This window comes from Cyprinodon tularosa, unplaced genomic scaffold (assembly GCF_016077235.1).
Source record: "Cyprinodon tularosa strain WSP-4 unplaced genomic scaffold, ASM1607723v1 ctg366, whole genome shotgun sequence".
Classification (NCBI taxonomy): Eukaryota; Metazoa; Chordata; class Actinopteri; order Cyprinodontiformes; family Cyprinodontidae; genus Cyprinodon; species Cyprinodon tularosa.
This window is the reverse complement of record NW_024039081.1, coordinates 509192-534171: the sequence shown is the minus strand read 5'-3', so window position 1 is coordinate 534171 and position 24980 is coordinate 509192. Positions and strand designations below refer to the sequence as shown.

The 24980-nt window shown below is 39.1% G+C and overlaps 1 protein-coding gene across 3 annotated transcripts in view; it reads right to left on the bottom strand.

Annotated features, from left to right (window-relative positions):
• Positions 1-22025, bottom strand: part of sfpq (splicing factor proline/glutamine-rich) — a 28548-nt gene extending 6523 nt beyond the window's left edge. For 2 of the 3 annotated variants that reach the window (XR_005281725.1, XR_005281726.1), the window contains exons 1-9: positions 20908-22025; positions 19801-19989; positions 19409-19710; positions 19234-19329; positions 18776-18972; positions 18610-18694; positions 18321-18432; positions 18188-18236; positions 17223-17329 (exon numbers count right to left, since the gene is read on the bottom strand). Coding sequence is in view for 1 of the 3 variants with exons in the window: in XM_038296043.1 (XP_038151971.1) it covers positions 11938-12048; positions 17223-17329; positions 18188-18236; positions 18321-18432; positions 18610-18694; positions 18776-18972; positions 19234-19329; positions 19409-19710; positions 19801-19989; positions 20908-21891 (2232 nt within the window). In the remaining 2 variants the exon portion in view is untranslated. Of the gene's footprint in view, positions 1-11564; positions 12049-17222; positions 17330-18187; positions 18237-18320; positions 18433-18609; positions 18695-18775; positions 18973-19233; positions 19330-19408; positions 19711-19800; positions 19990-20907 lie in introns of those variants that run through there. The other variant, XM_038296043.1, reaches the window with a different exon arrangement.
• Between the last annotated feature and the right edge of the window lie 2955 nt (positions 22026-24980).

The window sequence follows — 24980 nt, the reverse complement described above, 5'->3', positions numbered from 1 at the left end:
AGGAGCAAATTAGCCTGAAATTACATGTGAATTAAAGCAAGTTCAGCTCCCAAACTATAAATAGTAAAAACAATTGTTTGTATTTGTGTTAGAAATATTGTATTTATACTCCGTTTGTGTTTCATGAGTTGTGTTCTAATGAACTATTATGATGTGTAATGTGTGATTCATCTTTTATTAACTCTTGCTTAAGATCGTTCCAGATAAAGGTCATGCAACAGACGGGTTATAAGAGAGACCTGAACAGCCTCTATCACATGTTTCTTCTAAACATGTGTTCTCGGAACAATTCAATTGTAAAACAACCACATGCTTTGTTTTAACCTATGTGCTGAGGTTTAAAGTAAGATCCTTTTGTTTCCCTTCCCTTTAGTTAAAACTCAGCTTGTGTAATTAGGGACATCCCCTTTTCTTCAATAAACAGAGAGGAGAAAGCTGAAGACTGCAGAGTGGGGTGGAGATTGTAAACTCTGCAGTCTCTTCCTACTCTCCTCGTGAGTAACTAAATTAATTGTCTCTGTGCCTTCTTTCTTTCCCTGTATGTATGTATAATGTTTTAGGTGCTTAGACCTGACAATTTGTAAGACAGAAAGGCATTGAAGGATATTTTCCAGGTGGAACCACTATTTTAAATGTCACCAAGTCTGATTTATAGGTGATTAAACAAAGAAATAATGAAAAATATTTAGCCTTGCTAAAGTTTTTTCCAAGATAAACATTACAAAACACCATGTAACCCCATTTGAAACTGGATGAACCGTCAGACTTTATAGATCCACATTCTTGACTAAAACTCCAGCAAATTTGGACTGAATAAGTTGAAGCTTTTTTGTTCCACAAAGGTTTTAATGGGCAGTGTGCTTGGGGTGAATTTAATATTGGCACAGTGCCGAAAGTGCATTTTTTGACACATAAAAAGGGAATCTGGACAGACAAATATGCCGATTTACATTATTGGAGGCCTTCTTCATAAAGCAAAGCCTTTGCTCCTGAAATTTAGCCGTTGTTTCATTGAACTTTACTATTATCACCAAAACTGAATAGAAAATAAGAATAAGCTTATGTAACGCATGCCGGTAACATCACCTGAAATGGTCACACAATTACCTTCAACCCCTCTTTGGAAAGGTCTGAGCCTCTAGTCTCCCAATGATGGCTGCCATTAGGGGGTGTGGCTAAAAATGAATACCTGCTCTTGCATTACTCCCGCAGAGTCACATGTCAGGGGGGATTTTAAATCTCATTTTATTTTATACAGATTTAAAACAAAAAGAACTTATGAAAAAATAATTTAAAAAAATTTAACACCCCAATTGAAAGGTGTGCGTGGATGAAACACCATGTGACTATGTTTTTGGCCATTTTCCCGGTACCGGGCCCGCCAGGCTTAACGTTTACAGATGGCTAAATTAGAGGATGAACTTGAAGGATGTTCAGTAGTTGAAACTGATCAGACGTCCACTTCCAGCTCACTGGCAAAACTAAAAAAGCCAGTTTCTAAAAATCTTTGGGGAAGATGCTTTTAAGATGTTTTAAGACAATAAAACTGCTACTGCACTTTCATCTTGATTCCTTAGAGAAAATGGCTTCATTACAACCCAATAGAAAAGGGACATTATGTTGGTCAGTATATCACCACCAGTCAATCTCATTTAAGTAATTCACTTCAAAGAGCTTATGGTTTTACAGCTCGTTCCTGTCGTAAAGCAACACTTATTTTCAGTTGTTTATTTGCATACTTTAAGATGGAAAGTAGAGGGCGACACATTAACTGCTGGAACATGCAGCCATCGCTCCAGTACTGATCTCATGACTTCAGTTACTGAACCTTAGTTCATATTTATACCATATGATCTCAGCTTTCGGTTATGAAGGTCGGTGATGTTGCAGGAAAACAGCATCAGGTTGGTTTAGATTATTTCTGTTAATTTAACTATTGTACAAATCTTCACACATCAAGATTATGTTCGGAGTACCACTGGGTTTAGTGCCAGGGCCCATTTCTTTCACTGCATCTGTTCTCAATTATCAGACAATATGGAGCAAAACTTTCACCGTTATGCAGATTACATTTACTCAAAACTTGATAATCCCATAAATTATACAGCTGACTTCTATGTCTTAAATGGCATACAAAACTGAACCATTTAAATTATTCAGTTTATAAGATATAAATACACAATGACAGGCCAACTTTAAAGCAGCAGTCCCATAGCTCTAACAGTGAACATTCTGTGGGCCAATTTTCAGCAGCTTCCTCCAGATCAGTTTAATAATCAGTGCATCTACAATGCAGAAAATAAGGTAACAGCAGAAGAGCCAAGTGAAAACATATAAAATGAAATACAGCCGAAGGACTAAAGCAGGGCCGTAAAACAACTAATAAAATAAAGAAATACTTTGTTTAATCTGGCCACAGACTTTCGGTTTACAGAAATTTCCAGAGTCCGGTTTCTCTAACAGAGAATATTTGGATCTACAGAAGAAGCTTAAAGTTGCAGAGTCCAGCAGTAAATCATTTAGTCACTTTGAGATATGTTCATTAGAAGATTGAAATGAATCAAAAATCGATTAAATAATACATATCGAAATAGATATGACTGATTATATCTGGTTAACCCTTTATAGGGCACTCAGTGAAATATTTAGCAGACCAAAATTTCAAACCATGAGTGCTATTGGAGCCCAAGATCAGACTTTATTACATCTGTAACATCCAAAAACTTTATTTAATGCCAAATATTAGGTCAGAGCAATAAGAAACGGCCACTGCTCTAATATATTAAGAAAAATATCAAAATCGCATCCATAAGGAAAAACATTTTTGGGGGAGTTAAAATATTACACAAGAGCTTTACTGATGCTACATACGGGCTCTTTTTCTAGCTTAGCCTATTAAGTATTAAACTTCACTTTTTTTTCCTCCCAATTTACAGTAGGTAATATTTTATTCAAGGTCTCCTCCAATTGGAACCAAAATAACATGCTCAGCCATATAACTGTATCTTTTCTGAATGGCTGGATATAAATCTTGTGCTCCTAGCAAGCGATAAAAAACGTGGGGACGTTAAAACAAAACAGAAACCTTCCGCATAAGGCGGTAATAGTGTTAACACTTTAACACTCAAATACAGACCCCCCTCAGTGGTCAGAGACTTATCTGGGGAGTCTGTGACCAGAACATTGGTGTTATGACCATAAACTTTACACAAAGGTCAAGTCTTATCTAAAAGTTAAGCAGATGATGTTTGATCTTACAGTTCTGTTGATTATTTTTAAGAGGGCTCTTAGAACTGAACTGGGTGCCTTAAAACTTTTTTTTTATTTCCCACCAATAAGTATTTTTAAGAGTCCATGTTCATATAAATTTGCAAGGACTCTGAGCGGGACTTCCAGATTAAAAAGTTATTACATTTTCTTTTCTTACTGTATTTAGGGGAAAACATAAGTGTTTCACTGGCTGTAGCTAAGTTGAAACTGAGACATGAATGACTTTGTCATCTATATAAATTTTTTAAACAGACAGGAAATTACACAGGCTGAATAGGATGGGACCCAAGATGGTTCCTTGAGGAACTCCTCAACTGATTTTATGAGAAGAGGATTGACCATTATTGAAGAGACTTTGTTTACACAATTATTACTAAGGCACTGATCATTCTTAGAAATCTTGAGATTAAAGCTTTAAAATTAGTAACTGAGAAAATCCCCCTTTTTTTAATTACCTCCATAAAGTAAATATCTGTCTGTTATACAAGTGACAGCCTGTGATGAGTTATTGTTTCTGAAACAAACCTGGAGAGAATGCAGAAAGTTTCAAAGTCAAGGCCAGCAGACCAAATTCGACCTGCCACAAAAATGCACCCGGCCCTAAAGAGCCAAACGAGGCACATCATATATCTATACTTAAAAAAGAGCTATATGTTGTTTTGAACAGTATGAAGTCACTAAAACTGCTAAATAAATGGATTTAAAGGCATGACACCGCTAAGGTGACCAAATATAAATGAGTTTGACAGCCCTGAAGGTAGCAAAGCTGCAGCCCATTGCTTCCTAAGGAATGGGTTAAATGCACAGGACAAGTTTCATAGACATGTACAATATTACAAGACAAAGAATCATAAAATAAACAGCATATAATTTGTACTCAAAATTTCTGCTCTTAAATTCAGATGACACAGGAGCTATAGTCTTTGAGCAAAGCACCTGAAAAAAAAATAAAAGCTACTAATCGTTTACTCTGCGTGGCACAAACTTGGATGGCAAATACAATAAAATTCATAAAATCAGTGCCATCTTTGTGATATTCTCCAGATGAACTTTTATCATAGAAACGTTAATTTCAATGCTAAGCTGCTCATTCACTGTTGGAAAGCTGTATGCATCATTATGTTGTTTTGTACACATAAAATGAGAATAAACTCCAAGTTTTTTTTTATAAAGTTTATCAGGTGGCTACAGTTATCCTGAGCAGATTCTGCAGTGATGCTGCTATAAGCCAACACCGCTGGAGGACCTGAAGATTGCTTTCTTTTATTACTTTCTCCTACTCTACTATGCATCATAATTACTTACTCCAGAAGCTTTTCTCATACTTGGCCCAGCGAAATAAAAAAAATTAATTTAACTATCTAATGTCTTAAGACAAGGTGCGTATTGTGACTGGCAACAAATTACATTTTGGTGATGATCTAGATCATCTGAATTCAAGAATGTCTCAAAGATTCTGGGAGAAGTGATGTTGGGGGAAATTAGATACTTGGCAGAGGTCTGCGCTCTCAGAGTTAGTTAACTCCTGTCCTGTGAATCATGGACAGTTGAAGCAGATGTGCCATCACACTGAGGGATCTGCTGGTAGTTACTTGGTATTTTTAAGGAAGCCATCCATTATGCGCTTGATCCAGAAGGGTGAATGCTGAAAATTCACCCACTTAAATCAATTTAAAGTCCACTATCGGCATGTTTCGGCTGAGGGTTTCTTGCTGGATAATTTAGCTAGGGTTCCCTAGATAAATATACTTTATCTCTTTGCAGAATGAACTGGATTTAAAAGCCATATAACCAGGAGCAAATCAGTAAAGTAGATCACTGAATTAGCAACAAGACAATTTGATTGAAATGATTCGATTACACATTTCTAGATATTAACTGGATCCGTCTTCATGTCTAGTCCCCATAGTCATGAATCGACAGCATTATTAAACTCAATGAACCAAAATCTGTGAAATTAAAACCAGCATTTTGAACTGAACTAGAATAGACCACAGCTAACATTACCTGTAGTCACTGGCCAAGATGTTAACATCATGGTATACATTTTGAAGTTCTAGAATATTAAAACAGTCATGTTGTCTGCACCACTGTGCTGAGAGGATCCATCGCACTATTCAGGGGAACTACAGTGTCGCATGGCAGGCTAAAAGGCTGAAGCCACTGGGATATTAAAGCCAGGCTCCTTTTTCTAAAGCATTCATGGCCGATGGATTCATGTAGTTTTTTGTTTCCAGCAGCAAGAGAGATTCAAAGCATGGGAGTAGCTATTGTTAGTTGATTATAAATATGGGAATTGCATGCTCAGCATCTTTTTTTTTTATTACAGGAACATGCATAAAGCATCTGATAAGGAGGCAAAGAGGAGTTAATGAATTCATAAGAGACAGCGTTTAAGGTTTAATTTTAACTACCAGGATAGTACTTTAAAACTCTATTACTGAAGTTAATTACAGCAAATAAAAAAAAAGAGAAATGCTAAAAAAAAAGAGGTTAACAGGATAAAATGTGGAAAAGAAAAAGCTCCTTTTTTTAACAGTCAGAGGGAAAAAAAGCTGAAAATAAAGTAACTTAAGCCCATTATTTCCACTAATGACTAGACAAACAATTGAGAGTGTGTTACTAATAGAGTTATTGCAATTATCACAGTGAATGTGAGTGTTTTATGGTTAAAGAACATGAGCCATACATCATGATCTTTAAACTGAACACTTAGATCTTCAAACGGCTCTAAAGCCTCTTTAGAGTTTGCTTTCCAGCTCTCCAGAAGTTAGCTTGTATAACATATATTCCAGCAGAAGCTATTAGACCTTCTTGGTTTTGAAAGATCCTTTCCATAGTCCAACATCTTTAAGGTGATCAAACCTGTTAAAGAAGAACAAATCGTATACAACACCAACAAAGAGACACAGCATTACAAGCACACAATTAAGTTCAATGAATACTATAGATCAATTGTTCTACACATCATGGTAAAAAAGAAAAGACTAAATTAATGGAATCTCCTTCCTGATAAAGAATAGGGAGACATTCTAGAAGAAAAAACCACGGCACTACTGATACCAAAATAAATCTCTCTTTGTGAAGAGTTAAAATTTCAAAACTCATTCAAAAATGAGAGGGAATTTTTTCTACTTGGGATCTTAATATTAGTAGAAAATTATATCTTAAAAAAAAAAGAATGGATAGAAGAAAAAAATATATAAAAAGGTTATCTGATATCATTCCCTCGTGGAAATTCAAATGCAAAAAAAATAAAACAAACCCACATTATATCTACTGAAAATCTGTAACTTTTACCAAAGTTACCATGAGCTATTGTGGGAGGTCCAAAGAAACACCGGTTGCAGACCCTGTTCTGGAGCGATGAGGCTCTCTCTGCTCCAAGTTTGGGATTTAAATGCCTCATCTGGTCCATCAATTAGCATTAGCATGTGGTTTTTAAAAATAAATCAATATTAAGTTGAAATTTATTACAAAAGTAGTAAACTTTATCAAATGGGTAACTCTTCCAGTGTAGCTTTACCTTTTATGCTCAGGTCAGTTTATAGCTTTAATCTGGTCAATTGAATTTACAGAATTGCCAATAATTTAATGCAGAGGTGGAAGATTATTTTTCCTTTCCAAAGGAAGCAAAGTAAAGCACACTTCCAACCAGAAACTCAAACCTAATCCTTGTGAGCTGATGTTTTAATTTTCCTTCAGTGCACTGGGGAAAATAAATAAAAAAGGAAATAAGCTCCCATCGTGCTGCATGTATATTAAAAACTACTAAAGTAAAGCAAGTCCTGTGTTCGGGTCTCTAAAGCATTTCTGTAGCCACTACATCGTCACTCCTTCCAGTCCAAAAGCTTAACAGCTGGTCAGACCTGTTAAAGGAAACATTTATACAATACATAGATGAAGATCAAGCTCCCTGTATCAAACACCATCAATTATACTAGATCTTTGTATAGGTTGCATTCTGTTGCATCCAGGTAATGTGGGAAATTTAACCTGGATTCATTGGAGAAGATAAATCTTACCTGTTACAAACCAACTAAACAAAGTCTGATATTTGTTAGAAAACAGGCGAACAGAAAAATTACAAAATCTTATTCTTGCTGTTTGTCATCTTCTGATTCAACAACAGGGAAGTCAAATAATGTCTGAAAATGTATTTTAAAGAAACAAATCATAGTAAAGGCTGAAATACTGAGGTTTCTTAAGAGCTTAGGTGTAAACCGTGAATCAAGCGGAAAATGTAACTATGAAGAAAAGCTGACAGTAATTCACAGTCAGAGCTACGACTTGATCCTAATACAAATATATGGATGGCCCAGACATTAGGGTGATGGACACCGTCCAACCACAAAGATTTGGAAATCACCTCCAAAAAGATCTGCTAACTAATTATAGGAAGCATTTAATTTGTGTAAATTAAATTACATTTTCCATTAATCTTGTAAAAATCTAGGCCTTTTATGTTGTTAAACTAAAGAAAAACTGTTGGAAAAAAAACAAGTTTCCATCTAAATTGCTAGCATTATGGAAATCGTTAAGCTCAACTCTAAATATACTTTCCCACAAATCTGTAAAAGCTGTCAGTTGTTCTGTAAATGTCAATCCATCTAGAATACTACTGCAATAAAATTTATTTTATCTTAAGATCACAGCACTTCTGTAAACAATAGATTTCCTTAATGGTTAAAATTGGTGATAGACTTAAAGTATAAAGATAAGTAAGTTTAAGCTGAAATAGAAAAGCTCCCATATTAACTATTCAGATATTTATTTTAGATCTTAATTGATGTAATGCGTTTAAATGGGATCATTCAATAAATGTTATGGGTGGATGGATACATTACCTTTTAAGTATAATTTAGGCTGTTGCAAGTCCTTTCCAACTTCTGGGTGTTAAGCAGAACACTATTCATAAATCCTATGAATAGTGGCTCAAAAGTTTTTTTTTTGTTTGTTTGTTTTTTTTTAATAGAAGAACTTCTGCATAAATCCCGTCATCCATGGAGATCTGGTCAGAGAGACGTGGTCCAAAAAAAATAAAAAAAATAAAAACACTGGAGAAGCATTTATGAAGCTCTGAATCCATGCAGCTATAAGACCAGAGTCCAACGCTGGCAGAAAGAAGCACTTTTAATTCACTCCAATATGTTTTTGTCATATATCAACATTTTAACTATGGTTTATTTACCTCCCACTCTGACCTACTTTGTTATTTACATTTTAAAATATGAATTCAAGCTGCAGTCTGGATGCAAATTTTAGCTCCAACTGAACCGTTACATATGGTCAACTGTGGGAGATCTTTTTTGATAAAAGGCTCTGCCTCACTGGCACTAAACGATTGATAAAATGATGGGTCAGTTCATTAACAGAAGCAAACTACAAGTGCTTATAATTATACAGTAAGAAAACTATCGTTTTAACCAATCTTGTCCCTTAGGAATCATGAGGATGTGGAACACTGCATTCATCTAATAGAGAAGAATCCCTATTAGCGGTTCTTCTCTTCATATGAACAGATGACATCATGAAAACTATCAGCTTAAAGGGGTTCAAGTTCTTCAGCAGCTGCCATTTACAGCAATATATCCTAAAATATCAAATACACACTCCTGTGTTAACAGTGTGTTGATCCACTGGGTGCTTAACTTGATGTCACAGGCAACTGGAGAGTGTGCCATGCTAATTCAGCCAGTACTGAAGCAAAATGCAAAGAGAATTCTTCTAAGTTGTTCTAATGTTTTCCCCAAGTAGCTTTGCGCAGTTTTATTTATTCATTTAAGGTTGAATAAATCACCTGCAACCCCCACATCAAAATATATATACATACACACACACACATTTAAGACCAACATTTACATGCAAAACTCTGAACTAATTGGGAACCTCGAATCAGCGTACAACAGGTCACAAAACGGTAACATGGTGCTTTTCAATGGCTCGCACAGATCTGCTAATCAGCTAACGCTGATTTTCCTTAGGGTTGGCATTTTCATTAACTTTGGATATGGGCAGTTAGCTTCTCTCATCTGTTGTGGGACGTCTTATTCCATTAGGAATGCTTTCTGCTTACTGCTCGCTAAGAGAAGAACCATTCTGAAAGGGAAGTAGCAGCTAGCTGAAGGCAGCTAACGATGACCGTTTCTCAATATGTGTACTTGTGCATTCTCGTGTACTAGAAAAAACGTCATCAGCCTAAGCCCTAATACTGTTCCAATTCACAAGAAAGACAGAACGGACAAAAAAATCCTGGTTGTCGTCCCTTCCTCTTTACCCAGCATGCATCAAAGCATTGTCAGTTCTTGAGATTGACAGCTGTCCCAGCATGCACTGTGGGAGCAGCAGCTTCCAGGTTAACGCTCACAGAGCTCAGAGTATTAAGTTAAAAGTTCTCTTTTCTGTTGCCGTTCAATAAAAGTACGTTTTAAGAACATTATAGTTCTAAGCGTCACTATGTGGCCCATTTACTGATTTAGTGCGTGATTAAAAGAAAACCAGCGGAGCTCTGAGGCTAACCGCAGCAAGGGCTAACGTTAGCCCGTCTGCAGCAGCCCTCTTTCTGCATAGCCGTGTTAAGTACAGCTAGCTCTGGTGGCGATTTTTTTTGTTTTACTTGGAAAAATGTTAATTTGATTTGTGTTTATCTGACTGTGTTAATTATTATTCCCCCACTGTATGAAAAAAGTCAGTTTATTATTAATTAGAGACTAATAACCAGAGGAGAAATCCAGCTCCAGACGAGCAAAGCATGTTGTGACGTCAAGAGTACACTTCTTTTCCAATTGACCCATATTTATGCTGCATGCTCCCGTTCATACCGAGTCCACAGTTTCCCTTGTTCTTCTCAAGAATATACTTGATGAGGACATGAGTCTGAACTCATGTTATTGTGAATTGAGAAACGGTTAATGTGTAGCCACTGGCTGGAAAAGATGTAGAGAAGTCTACAACTCCTGCGAGAGATCCCCAGTCTACTTATAGCTGATGACGCACAGGACGTCGGACGTGCTAGTGGTCACAAGTGGTGAGGTTTTAAATATTGCCACGCATGGCGTTTGTCCTGCATCCATTATTACATTGTGTGACTTAATCTAAACACCTGCTCATGGGTAGGCCAGCTAATATTTCAGTTAGCAAAACAAGGGTAAGTGTGGCTAACCCAATTTAGCTATGCTGACCACTGTCGCAGGTGCAACCCATGTCCGGATGGCGTTTCTCCCTCTCACGCAAACCCAGTTCTGGGAAGTTCAGAGGGACTTTTTTCCTTCTCTCGGTACTTGGTGTTGAATCACATTGACTTATAAATACTAAAAAGGTACTACTATGCATTCTGGCTTAACCTTGCATAAATACATGCATACAAACAACCAACTAGCCAAGATAGGAAGGTTAACTATTGTTGATGTGAAAATCCACCATACTGAATAATTGGGTATGATTGTATTTTAAGGTGAAGAAATTCCAAACTAAAAAGTAAAAATAAAATAAAAATAAAAAAATTGGGCCAAGAAAATACACTGGATTTCAAAAGTTGCTACAAATGCTAACAAAAAAACAGTAAAGAAAAGCAGTACATAATGGGGACTAAGACAACAGGGGTAAACCAAAGGTCACCACTTGTGATTCAATAAACGTTTAACACATTTGAGGTGTTTCATAAAAATAGCGAAAGATGGAAAACGTTTTTCGATTAGTTCTGACGCTGCAAAAATTAAACTCTGATGACTGATGAGCTTTTTTTGCTGTCAGTATTTTAGAAGCCAGCATTAGAACCAGACATCCCTGTAAGGCATGTACCATCGCTAATCTGTGAGCCAGGCTACTTTCCAACCTTTACTTCCTGTTTATTAGAGCCAGGTGCAGCCCAACATTATGTTTTGATTTTGCCTGGTTCATTTGCTCCAATAGATGCATTATGGTGTTCATGAGACCTTTGCGGCATGATGCTTTTTCACCCAACTCAATGAAAATTAAACACTGACTGCTTTGAGAATTACTATTACCAAATCGCTACTAGCGATTAACAATAAGCCATTTACGAGACAATGACCTTTTAGGTCTAAGAAGTGATCTGCTGTACACCAATACGCTGTTCCCTTCATTGGAAAATGCACAAGCTGCACGGAGGCTCTTCAAGTTTAACAACATATAATGAATTGCATGTATATGTGGTCATTGGTCGTCATAACAGCTACACATTTCCTGAGCAAGATTTGAACCCATTAATCCCCCAGAGACCCTTACTTCTAGTTTTCAGCTGATGAGTTAAGTTTAGGAATAAATGTTGACGGTTTTCCTGATGGAACCAGTTTGTCTTTATTATAGTCACGTTTCAACTCCAAATAGTACGGCAAAGCACAGCCATAGGAGGTTCAGAAAGGTTACAGTTATCATTTCACGACGATTCACAGAGAACACCACATCTAGAAATGAAAAGTATACATGGTCTGAAAGAAGATCTGGATCACACCAGGGTGACCTCTCTACGCTAATGACAATACAAAGTAAAAAAAAAAAGGGAAAGTATTAACGATAATAAAACTAATGTGGCTAAAATGATGCAACAATTTTAACTTAAACACAATAATTCTGAGTCAACATGTTCGCCTTGGGAGTATCCATAGAAATGTGGAAAGTGCTGCTGGAATCAACAAAAAGCAGCATCTAAAAACGGGGCTTCTTAAGGGGGCCATCAAACTCCTCGCGGACGCGGCCGTACCCTGAGGTACCTGCACCCATTCCTCTAGCACCTCCCTGGGCGAAGCGCTCGTTGCGCTGTTTTGAATGAATTTACAGGGAGATGAGGAGCAAGGAAGGGGGATAGATTCAGTGCAAAAGCACCACACAGTTCATGTCCAGGTGGAGGCGGGTAAAATGTGTGGAGTACAGGTGCATTTGTATAGTGTGTGAAGGTTTATGAAACAATCAGCAGGAGACACATCCGGAGAAAGCGTTCGTTCCAATAGAAGGTCCACAGGAGCCACAGGTTACATACGGAGAAGGAAAAGAGGGTAATGTTTTCATTAGTCTGTGCCTTGCTGTCATCTTCTGTTCTCCAGTGCATGCTAACTCACACCTAATAAAGCTCATAAGCCAACTTCACTGGCTGATAATTCAGTGCAACACTGTTTCCATGGATGTTACTGACAAAAACCCACCATGTTGGAGGACAAACAGCTAGCTTTAAATCTGTCAAAAAAGAAGACAGAAGGAAGTGAAGCTTCCAGGTGATGGAAAACTACTACCTTTCATAGCAGGTAACCAAAGGGAGCCATTATATGGAGCAAGACTCGGCTCATTTCCATTTTGGCCTCTATGCAAAGCAAGACTTGTGGGGGGGGAAGAGCAACAGCCTTCCACAGGCCTCCTTATAATTCATGCCACGTGCTCTCCATGCAGAATGCAGGATCCTGCTTTAAAGCCATTTACTGAAAGATTAACAACGTAAAGGCAATTAAATATCCCAGCAAGAGGCATAGTAGCTCTCTAGGATGCATTTGGGATAATAAATCTCAACTAAACAGGATCCCGCCTCACTAATCAGCAAAGGTGAAAAGGTACAACATACACAAACTGCAACTTTGTAGGGCAATATGTGGTATGCTGAAGATGAAACAGAATTTCGGAGAAATAAATTTGGGCTTGTTCCAAAACTTTTAAGAAAAAAAGAGAGTTGTTTTGATATACCTGCACAGCAGAACAACTTGTGATGAGGCTGGTTTGTGGGATTTGAACATTCTTCTTTAAGCCGACATCTTTGTGTTAAAGCGTCGAAATAGTCCGTTATCAAAAACATTGCCTTTATCCTTTAGTGCAATATATTTAATATAACAGGGGATCTGAGCACAGAGAGTATTTAAATCATTTACCTTCCAATTTAAGGTAAACACCCAGGGTGGGTGGTGAGGGTGTCGCAGGACCCACAGTATATATCATAGTAAACAGAGCGGACACACCGGTCACTTTTCTGTTAGATGACGGCAGCATCGGTGGCAGAACCATGAAAACATGGATGGTGTTATTTTAACCCATCACACCAGGTGTTTTTAAGCTGCCTAGACCAATGACCTCACTGCTACGAGGTCACATCATACAGCTAGTGAGTGTCCTCCAACATGGCAGACAGGAAGTTTACCAGACAAAAATACTTTAGACAAAAGATCAAAACTTTCTGCAAAGAAAAAGGTGAATAAATCCTAGAAAAAAAAACAAAAAAAAAACATTTTAGTTTCATGCAGAAGAGTTTAAGCACTCTCTCTGTTTAACACAGAACACTGATGTTTTTGTTGGAAAATTGTGGAGAGAGAGTAGGTGTCTGGTCTATGTTAAATAGATCTATGTTCCACACAGAAAATAAAACATTTTAACCACTGGCAGACTCTAGGGGGCAGTGTAGGGCACAGACCACAGAGTTAAAACAATAAAGCACCTATAGAAATAGCCATTTTCAACATGTCCAGTCACTCTTTGGGTCATCCAAGAGGGACAGTATTTTTTTTTTCCACCAGTTACTTACAATCTGTTGATTGACGTTATTTTTCTTATCATTAGCCTGGAAAGACCAGAAATTGAAATGCTAATAAAATGGGCCCAAGAAGAGCCAATGGAAAAGGTGCATAACACATATACAAAGAACCATTTAGAGCAAACTTCTAGATCTCTGAAAGGATTTACTCAGAGACAAACCAATTTTACGGTGAGTTCAAGCTAAGGGAGTTCGCCCTTTTCTTTGAACAAAAACTTAAATTATCATTAAATCAAAGTATCTTGAGCTAAACTACCATTTGGTAGTAAAAATAAAACCACTTCTATTCAGCCACAACTTTTAAGCATCATCCCTTAAGCCGGGCGTACACTGTGCGATTTTCCAGTCGTGCGAGAATCTTTTGATCAGGCCGACTTTCAGCCTGATTGTGCGCCGTGACTCGTGTCGTTTACAGGGGGTTACGAGGGACGATCAGCCTCTCACGACGTGGGCAAATCGCTCAGTGCGCAAACACTGATTTTTCTTTTCCTTCCTCCCTTCAGATGTAAACACAGAAGCATGGCGGGGGTGCAACGAGTGAAATGCAACTCTGTCTGTAAAATTGACAGACTGTAGTAGCCACGTTTGCTCAGCCATGTCTTTTTTCCAAAGACATCGCTGCCTTTTCTTTTTAGGGCTTTCAGCACAAAATTGCACAAATTGCCAAGACAGCGCGTTTTACTGTAGTGTAGGGGAGGAACGATTCACAAAATCCACGGTTCGGTTCGATTCACGGTTTAGTGGACACGGTTTTCGGTTCGGTTCGATTCGGTATATGTTGATTGTTACACCGAAATCCCATAAATATTTATGAAATTAATGAAAAAAAAAACCAAAAAATAATGGATTGTAATTATTTTAAATGATCCGCAGAAACCCTGGATCATTTCCGTATGTCTTGCTGCTTTCAATTTAATCATCTCGCGCATGCTCTCTAACCTGACAACAGCCAGATGCATGCATGCTCTCTACCATCTCCAAGGAACTCAGAGGGGAACAGACGAAGCCACAGTGGGGGCTGTAGGCTTTGCTTTGAGCAGCCGGTCTGGAGCGCAGCGGGGGTTGCTGACGGAGTATGAGGGATTTCGGGGTTGGAGTGACATGTTGGTCATGTTGCTGTTAGCATAAACAAAACGTGTTGCCCAATGCTTGCACACTGTTGCACTTTTATCCACAACTTTCTTTCCGCCGTCATCGTAGGTCACTCTAAATGCAAAGTGGTCCCATACAGCAGACCTATAAAGTGCTGCTGGCGCGTCTTCCAACTCCTGTTCTTTCCCACTCGCCAGTCCGACACAATTCTCCACAACAACTGATTTTTTTCTGCGACACCCGGCTACGCTACTTCGCTTCTTCTTCTTCTTGTTTACTACTGGTGGTTGGCTTTGGTCGCAGTACCGCCACCTTCTGCTCTCGAGTGTACACGCTTCGCCTATGAGAAAAAGGAGCAGCGCATGAACCGAACGAAACACACGCGAATCGAACCGAGACAGTCGAACCGAACGGTTCGGACGGTTTTCATAAATCGTACCATCCCTACTACAGTGAGCTTAATATTCCCCTTCTACTTGTTTGGCTTCCGTATAGACGAGTCAGAGTAGCGCCATCTCACTGCGGAGCCGAGTCCGATGTGGATTTTAGTCGTGCAGTGTGAGCAGGTAGAATGCATGAGAGCGTCGTGCTCCACATACATTGTGAACCGTGAAATCACACTGTACGACTAACTGCAGGGTTTAGTCGTACAGTGTGAGCAGTAACTGCGTGCAATGACTGAAAAAAAAAAGTATTGCACAGTGTACGCCCAGCTTTATCTATTGGCTTTGAAGAAATGAGCCTTTACTACTATAACGTAGTTCAGCCCTTAAAGCTTGGCAGTTCAATTAACCACCGTTTCTCAGCTTAACAGTACAAGGACCTTTTCAACTAGAGTTTAATATAGTTCTATATACAGCTGGAAATTAGACATTAATTAGACATTAAACTTTTAACTAAAACATTAGCCCCCGTCAACAAACAGAAAGGACATCAGCGCCATGAATATTCAATTAATTCAGAACGACTGGTCCGGATGTATGACAGCCACAGACAGTTAAAAGTCCCAATCCAACTCCAAGAACTGGATCATGGTCCAAATTCAGGAGTGATCAAATGGTCGGCATCAGAGTCATTGACTTAACTCCCGATCCCTGCTTTTTGTGCAGTCTGAGATTTTTATGAACTTTAGAGTCTGGATTTAACCAAAAAAAAAATAATCAGGATGTGTTCCCACAATATAATCTCTCCACTAAAGAAAATACATTAAAAAGAAAGAAACTCCTCCTTGGATCACTAGAAATCTCAGGGCACCAATCATGTGACCCACTCTGAACAGTGTTTAAACATGAGGATTTGATCATGAGGCAAACATGCTGACGTTAACCTTACATTACAGAAAACTCAATCATCATTGATCACATGACTATTAGGTCAAACAGACTGCAGCAGCCAGAGAGGCTGTATGTCATGCTGCATAGCAGATTGAGACTCTACACGGGACTTGATCTGGAAATCCCTACTGGGGTCATAGAAACTTTACAAGTGGTCAGTGTGACTGCAAACTCGATAGCGGTTTGGCCAATATCAAAACTATGCAATTAAGATATTACATGCATCAACATGTGAACGTAGCTGACCGAGTCCAGCAAACCCCTGACTCATCTATAGCACAACTGGTCACCATTGTCGCCTGCCCCCCTTTGATTACATGTTTGTTTTTGCTTTTTTGTGCGTTTTATAAACTTCCTTCTGCACTAAAAGCATCCTAAATTTCCCATTACAGAAAAATGTCAACAAAAGAAAACTATAAAGTACAACCTACTACAGGTAATGATGAAGACTCCACACATCCACCCCAAAGATACAAGTTCCACCTTTGAAAGTTATGCTTTTAGTTTGTTTTGTTTTTTTTGTTTGTTTTTTTTTACAAACACACAATACATTAAATAAAAAAGAAAAAGTGCAAAGGTATTTGAAATTTCAACTGGAGCACTGCTGACAGAAGAAATTATTTAACGGCATCCTCAAAAAGTGCCTGTCGCGCTCACAAGAAACAGGACTTGCAAAGATCCTCTACAACACAAATGAGGTATTAGGTGTGAGCAGAGAGCAACCGCACAGATTTATCTGATGATTTAGTGCAGGATGAAGGTTTTTTTTATTTAGCTAGACATGATTAATCCATGGTCACTTGGGGGACAAGGCACAACATGGCGACATGTTTTTTGATGGCAACTATTTACCAACAACAACACCTTCAAATGAACGAGTGAACTACTTGTGTTCGACCCTCATATCGGCCCAGCTGGCCTCCATCTTTACAGCCATCAACAAATATTTAAAAAGCCATATGTGAACCACTGATATTTCCCAAAGTGGGATACATTACCATGTCATTGCTCATCAGGCTTCCTGGTGATGATCCCAACCCAGACTGACCCTCAAAGCCCAGTCCACCCATGGAGAACTTCTGGCTGGATCCACCGAAGGACACGTCTAATGAAGGAAAACAAAGAGCTGATGATACACACCTAGTAACCATCAGGTAAAGCAGCTGGGGATCTTCCACTTTCTCCATGATATCATTAAATTCATAGGAGCAAAACATGTGGAAATTAACGCTTAATCTAATATGACATATTAAAAAAATCTCCATCAGCATCCAGAATATGTGCAGTTTCTGCCAAAATATTTTCTTTTTGTTGTGGACTTTTGTAACAGGGGATTACCAGGATCGTACCAAATTTGTTTTGTATGAACTATGTTTGTTCTCTACTTCCAGACTCTGCATTTCTTCATCAATGCCAAGATACAAAGTTTGTTTTGAAGTTCTCAGTTTTGACTTGCATCCAATCATTTGAATAAACTGGTCATGAAAACAATTAAGCATTTCTACACTTAAAATGGACCATCGATTGGCTAACATTCTCCCCCTTACTTCAAAGGAGGTCGACCACTCTTCTTAAAGGTATAGTGGAGGATTTTTAGAAACGTTTAACAAGAGCTGCTCTCTACACTTTAAAAAAAGCACATGCACAACCCTGTACCTGCTCCCAAGAGGGAACGCCGATCAAAGGCTTGCGAGAGCATGCACAATTTCTCCTTGTGCGCGCTCCATTTAAAAGTTGCTTTGCAAAAATGTTTTCCCTTTAAATAGTGACGGGTAAAACACTAACTAATTCTGTCATATTTATGCAAGTGGAGAAAGAAAAAGATAAATCTGCTTCTATAATCAACTCAAAGAACAAAATTCCATTCTTTATTTTTAAATGGAATGACTTCGAGGAATTCTGTTTTATATTGCTCTAATTTAATCATACTCCTTTAGAATAGGAATAGAATACAAAAACGTACCTGGCATGCCCATAGTGCCACTGCTGTGCATCCTGATGTCCATATCCCTCTGTGAAAACAGAAATGGATGATCAAAACAGATAATTAAGACTTGAACCAGCCTCTTATATTCCCAGGGCAAAGCAGCTCTTACATCCATGAAGTTTCCTGCACGATAGTTTTCTTCCCGCTGACGCCGCATCTGCTCCTCCATCTCCCTCTGTCGAAGCAGCTCTTCTTCACGTCTGCGTCGCTCTTCTTCCTGTCTGTTATTCAAAAATATATAAATACACCAAGTCATCTTGTGCTGCGTATGTATTGGGTGCCACATTAACATTAGGGGCCTAGACAGAAGAAAGGCTCAAGGATTTAGATTTAGTTGGAAATGTTTAAAAAAAAATATGTAGAGTTCTGTACTAGTAAAGAACAAAATAAATAAATACCTGAGCTGCATTTCCTTCCTCTTCTGCATTTCTTGGTTGTGCATTTCCTCCATGCGCCTCAGCTCCTCCTGTCGCCTCAACAGTTCTGCCAAATAACAAACGGTAATTCTGGAGATCACATCAGCAGACAATACCTCTGAAAAGGGAAAATGCCATCGAGACTCACCCTGACGGAGCATATTAGCCTGATGCTCGTGGTAGGCGTCTTCCATCTCACTCTCCAGCTTTTCGCGGGCCTCGCGCATGTTCTTCTCCACCTGCTCTCTCTGCTGTTTCTCCATTTCATCCAGAGACTTCCAACGCTTTGAATACTCAAACTCAAATGTTCCGGGGCGTGCAAAGCGGGGAGGCTGCTCACGCGCCCTGCAACACAAATATAGCGGATGAAATAGATGCAACTGATTACAGTCAGTGTGGGGCAGGGGAGCTATTGTGTGGAACATGAATATTGGAATTAATCTCTATAGCGACAATTCACACAACGCAAATCATACATTCAGATTATTTCCAAGATTTCAAACCTGCCACTAGAGTCAACCAGCAACTTAATTAAATACAAATCACAAAAAAGGCAAATACAAAATATCTTCAAACTAAACATAAAGTTAAAAAACAGATGCTTACGCTTGATATTTAGGGTTCTTATGGGCAAATTTCTCTGGAAACCCATCATCACAATCAAACTGTTCCTGGGGCTCAACAATGACCGGACGTGGCGACCTGGATAAAGAAAGGCATCAATTAGTGAAATCATTCCAATCATGTTCAGGACTGATGTATCACAACAAACCAAACTCACGAGGTGAGGAGAAAAACACCCTCGTTGCATCGGTCCAGAGCTTTCTTTGCGGCTACTTTGGAGGCAAACTCGACAACACCGCGTCCCACAGATCGGCCGCGGTCATCAACAACAACGACTGCCCTCTCCACCATGCCGAACTGGGAAAAGGCTTCCTCCAGGAGCTCATTGGAAACGAACGGAGACAGATTCTTCACAACCAGGGCCGCGGGGTGCGTGGCAGCACGAACGCGGAGAGGCCTGCCTTTCATCGGGGTGTTATCCATTTCAGCTTTAGCTATTTCTGCCAGGGCACGGGACTCCTAAAAGACAGGACAGAGTGAGACCAGTTCACCCCACACTTACCAGACAAAACCATCAACCATTGCCTACTTCTCAGTGTCGCAACTTACCAGGCGGATGAATCCAAAGCCCTTTGCCTTGTTGACGAAGACTTCAGATGGTTCTCCGTACTTTGCAAAAAGCTTCCTGAAATCCTCCTCGGTGATATCATTGGGCAGGTTGCCAACAAACAAACGACATCTCTGCGAGTATGACTTCTCCCCTGGCTTCAGCAACATGGACAGGGGGATCCTGACCTCCTGCAAACCATTGATAAGAAACCTCATAAACAAGCAGTACAACAGGGATGAAGACTCCACAGGAAATAATTGAATAAAAGGACTAGAACGAAGGCTGCTATAACTTCGATAAATGAACCTATATAACATTTCCTCGTGTCGCTTATAGCATTATTCTGCTTGGCAGCAGTCTGATGAAGGGGAAGCTCATGGTCATCTGTATCTGCTTTCTATGAAACCCAATCATCTCTGGGGGGGGCTTGTTGTTCAGGGTTTGTTACACTGAGTAAAAACCTCCAACTGCTCCACAAACCAGCCAGGTGTTGAAAATTTGCATCTAGACTGGTTTAGGAAGCATAAAACAAGGATGATGCACTGTAAAAACAAGGAACTGGGTCTGCAAATAACGAAAATTTAGCAAATGGATTATTCTGTCAATTAATCTTTCGATTAATTGGTCAAAAATCGGAAAGCCAAATATTCCTTAAATAATTAAACCAGGTGAAACTTTACACCTGGATAGAGCATTCTGACAGCCTACATTTTAATCTCGCCTTATACGTTGTTGTTATAATACTGACTATAACTATGAGTTTGATTCAGCTCCGATGACAGAGCGAATCAAATAAAAATTTATAAACCTACACATTTCGCCCATCTGCGATCTAAATGCATGTATTCCCCCATAGGTCATTAAGCTAACAGAAAAGATGTGAAGAAGGACGGTTCGTTAAGCTTTGGCCTTCATTAAACGCATATAGCCCGCACACGAGAACAATTTTGCGGGGCAGCAGAAAAGCTTCTGACTGCCTGACAAGATGGCCGCTGGTGCTAGACGTTAGCGATGGGGGAAGTGCGTTCGATTTCATACACAGCGTCTGCCGCCATTAGCTACTGCTAACAGCTTTGTTAACACAATCAGCAGTGGTCCAAGCTTACCGCTTGTTGGCCGGTCTCTGAATCCATGGCATCGCTTCCGCTGGCTTGGTCCATTGGCCGCTGATCTGCAACCGGTTCTGACTTCGGTTTAGATGAGCCCTGGCCCAGTGAAGGACCGGTATTCTGGCCTTGCTGGGATCCAAACCTTTGGCCCTGCTGTTGGCCTTGTCTCTGGTTCTGCTGGGGGCCGGGTCTCTGGTTCTGTTGCGGACCGGACCGTTGGTTCTGCTGAGGCCCAGGCCTCTGGTTCTGCTGTGGACCGGGTCTTTGGTTCTGTGGAGGCCCAGGCCTCTGGTTTTGTTGTGGACCGGGCCTCTGGTTCTGCTGGGGTGCGGGTCTCTGGTTCTGTTGCGGGGTTGGTTTCGGGCTCTGCTGTGGAGTGGGCTTCGGGCTCTGCTGAGGAACCGGCTTGGGGTTCTGTTGCGGGGTGGGTTTGGGGCTCTGCTGCGGAACCGGCTTGGGGGTCTGCTGCGGTGCGGGTTTCGGGGTCTGCTGGGGACTGGGCTTCGGGCTTTGCTGAGGAGGAGGCTGCTGCTGGGCGCTGGTATTACCCGTTGAAGCCTTGGTCTGCTGGTTCTGGTTAGTCTGGGTAGTGGACTGAGACGGGGTTGTGTCCGGTTTCGGGGCCGGGGTCTCAGCCTTCGGTTGGGTCGTAGGGGTGTTCGTTTTCGGCTGTTGCTGCTGGGCCGGTGCTTTCTGCTGCTCCTGTTGGGTCGGGCCTTTCATGGTGAGGGCCGGTCCGGGACTCGGTTGAGGAATACTCGGCACGGACTTGTTTTGCTCAGACTTCTGCGGAATATTCTTGTTTGGAGACGAATAATTATTGCCTCCCCTCCGGTTTTGGTTCGAGTTCTGGAAAGGGTGGTTTCGGAATTGCGGGTTTCCCAACAAGCCGCCTCGAATTGGGCCTCCGGGACCTCTGCCTCGGCGTGGCTGATAGTGATTAATCCCGAACCCTCCGCGGTTATTGTTGTATCGAGACATTTTTCCTTGAAAGGGCCAAAGAACTACAGACGAAACGTTTAAAAAATGGCGAGATTAGCTGCGTAGTCGCTCCTTCCACAGCTCCGCTAAGGTCTTCAAAATGGCGACTAGCGGACGAGCAGAAATTGTTCTTTCTTTCTCTGAGGAAAAAATATGGACCCGCCCCCATCGTAAAACAGCGCCTCTGATTGGTTCAACTGTCTGAAGGCGGAGTTATTGATGTAGTTTAAACAGCTATGCTTGCATTTGTTTGTTATTTCAAATATATTATGTGGAAGTGTAAATTATCAAAACATACACTTTTAAAATATACTGCTGCAGGTTTACTATATATTAATATACTATAACTTATAAGATGCATATTTATTCCCCATAAAAAAAAAACATCCAGCTGAATCAAATTTTTTTTTTTGATTTGATAAAGGTATACTTTTTGTTTTCCCTTAAAAAGATGACAAGTTATTATATTTACATAATTTAAAAAGAGAATAAAAATAGATTAAATATTGACGTATTCAAGTTATGGTTTATTGCCCACACATTTAAAGCATGTTTTATGGTACAAAATATAATTTCTTTATTCCAAAGTAATATTTTTTACCGCGTAGAATTTCTTTTCATTTTTAAAATCTATTTTGTAATGTTTTTTTGTTTACTACCCTTTTGTTTTTCAATACTTAAAATGACTTATATAATACTACCAGTAGATATGCTATATTGATACAAATGTCAATGTCATAAAACGCGCAGACATTGGGTCAAATTATAGGGCATCTTAAGTCTGGACTAATTTTTAGGCTTCCTTCATGACTTCCAGCAAAGGTTGTTGTTGCAGATTTTTGTTATCAGGCCAATAAATACAAAAATTTACATTGAAAAAACGTCAGACGTAAAATAACATTTGTCTTCTGGAAAAAAAATGTTTTCAGTCTTTTAAATTTCAGAGTATTTCATATCTATTTCATCACTTCCATTCAAAGGCAGACTTTGATACACCTAAATATGCTTTGAATTGATTAAACCTCAGCTAGAATAGAATAGAAATAAAAAAAATGCAATCTAGAAATGGCAAAAAAAAAAACTTTCAGTCAATAACGGCTTTTGTCATTATTAACATTTTTATTATGCTTAAAATGAGAGGAATGTTATCTGTTAAACATCCATTAAAACAGAAAATTAACACAAAACCATTTTGGACTATGACATTTATCATAGGTTCATGCGTTTTTTTTAAAGCTTCATGAATAAATGTGTTTTTTGTTTACAACAATAATGGAACAAAATTCACCCCGTAATGGATCAATATCTTTCCCTTAAGTGGTGGAAGAAGAAATGTGTAGAAAACAAACTTCATCATTTACCCTTTATTTTATACAGAGGTGTCCATTAACAAAGTACAAATACTTTGTTACCTAAATTAGAAATGTTGGTTATCTATACTTTACTGGAGTAATTATTTTTTAGACAACTTTTTATTCCTACTTCTTACTATTTTTTATTTTTTGGTGCAATTATTTCTACTTTCTATTCCTTACATTTTAAAAATTAGACTCGTTGGTTTTGTTTCATTTAAGCTCATTTTCATTATGACCTGTTGGTATTTTAAAAAATTAATAAAATCCATCCATTAATTTCTTTGTGGTTGGACTCAGTGCTGCCCCAACTTGTTGCTCACCACATACCAAAATAGTTTTTCAAGATGATGCAAAGTTAAAATTGGAAACAATTACCATTAGTTATAAAACAAAGAAAATTAAGAATAAGGAAGTTATCATCCAGAATTGTAGAAAAATGTCCCTTTAATAGGGTAGTGAAGTAAAGCTTCTGCCCTTAACATTTTTCCTTTATTCCATAAAAGTAAAAAAAAACAATCCACTAGACTTTGTTTCCCAGTTTGAAGACATTTTGCTTCCCATCCAGGAAGCTTTTTCAATTCAAAATGTCAGAAATTGCGTTGAGTTTGAGGCAGTAGCTCAACAAAGCCTTGTTTTTGTGTAGAAAACAGGCAAATTAAACCAGACTAACGGGTCCTTTGCCCCTTTGGAATGTGGGCCGTTTGGCTTCTTTTGTTCGCCTTCAATCCCCCCAGTGGATTTTATTTTTTAACTTTTTTGGAATGACTATGACCTGGATGACTGAGAATCTTGACCAGCATATTTTTTCCTTTACTTTTTACACTTTTACTTGAGTAAAAATCTTTAGTTGACCCTGTAACTTGTACAAAAGTGTTTTCAAACAGTATGCTTTATACTGGAGTAATAAACATTAAAACAATTTGACACCTCTGATTGTATAATAAACCAAATTAAAGAGAAAATGTCCATAAGTGTGTGATTAGTCTATAAATAAAAACACAAGATGAGCTTTGTTTTGTTTTTTTGGATCGTTTATTCCGCAGAAAGCCATTTCAGGAACAAAATGAGCGGAGAGACAATCTGTCTCACCTCAACGTGTCTTCCAAACACTCATTATAAACCAACAAAAAAAATAAAGATGAGATGACAGCAAAGGGGGGGGGGAAGAAAACACAACATTAACCAAACAACCAAAGGAAAAAAAAAACAGAAATTAAAAATATGCAATCAGAGAATCAAGACAGAAAAAACACAGAAACACCAAAGAAGAAGAGGGAATAACATTCATCGATTTGTGAACAATCAAAATCTTTTCCTTCCTTTCTAGAATATTTTTTAAACAGATCAAAACATGTAAACCCAAACAGAGAAACTGTCACCACTAAACTGTTTCTATTCAGGAAAAAAAGCCACTCGGTTCACAGATCACCAGGCTGCTTCAGATTAAAGCTTACATCTATCGCCATTCAGGCGCACTGGAAGCTTCTCGCCATTTAGAGGAACGTTAACTGGAGTTTAAAACTTCCGATCTTTAAATGTGTTGCACTGTTAGCAGGTTACAGCAGGAGGACGAGGAGAACTTTCTATATGTTCACCGGGATTAAAAGTTCTGGACCTCAGGAACTCCTTGGCATCATGGAGGGGTGTGAGGAGGAGGATGGAGGAGGCGGGGAAATGCTCAAACCTAACTGGAAGTGATGGATGGAGGGGGGATCTGTAGGGGGAGGGTTACAG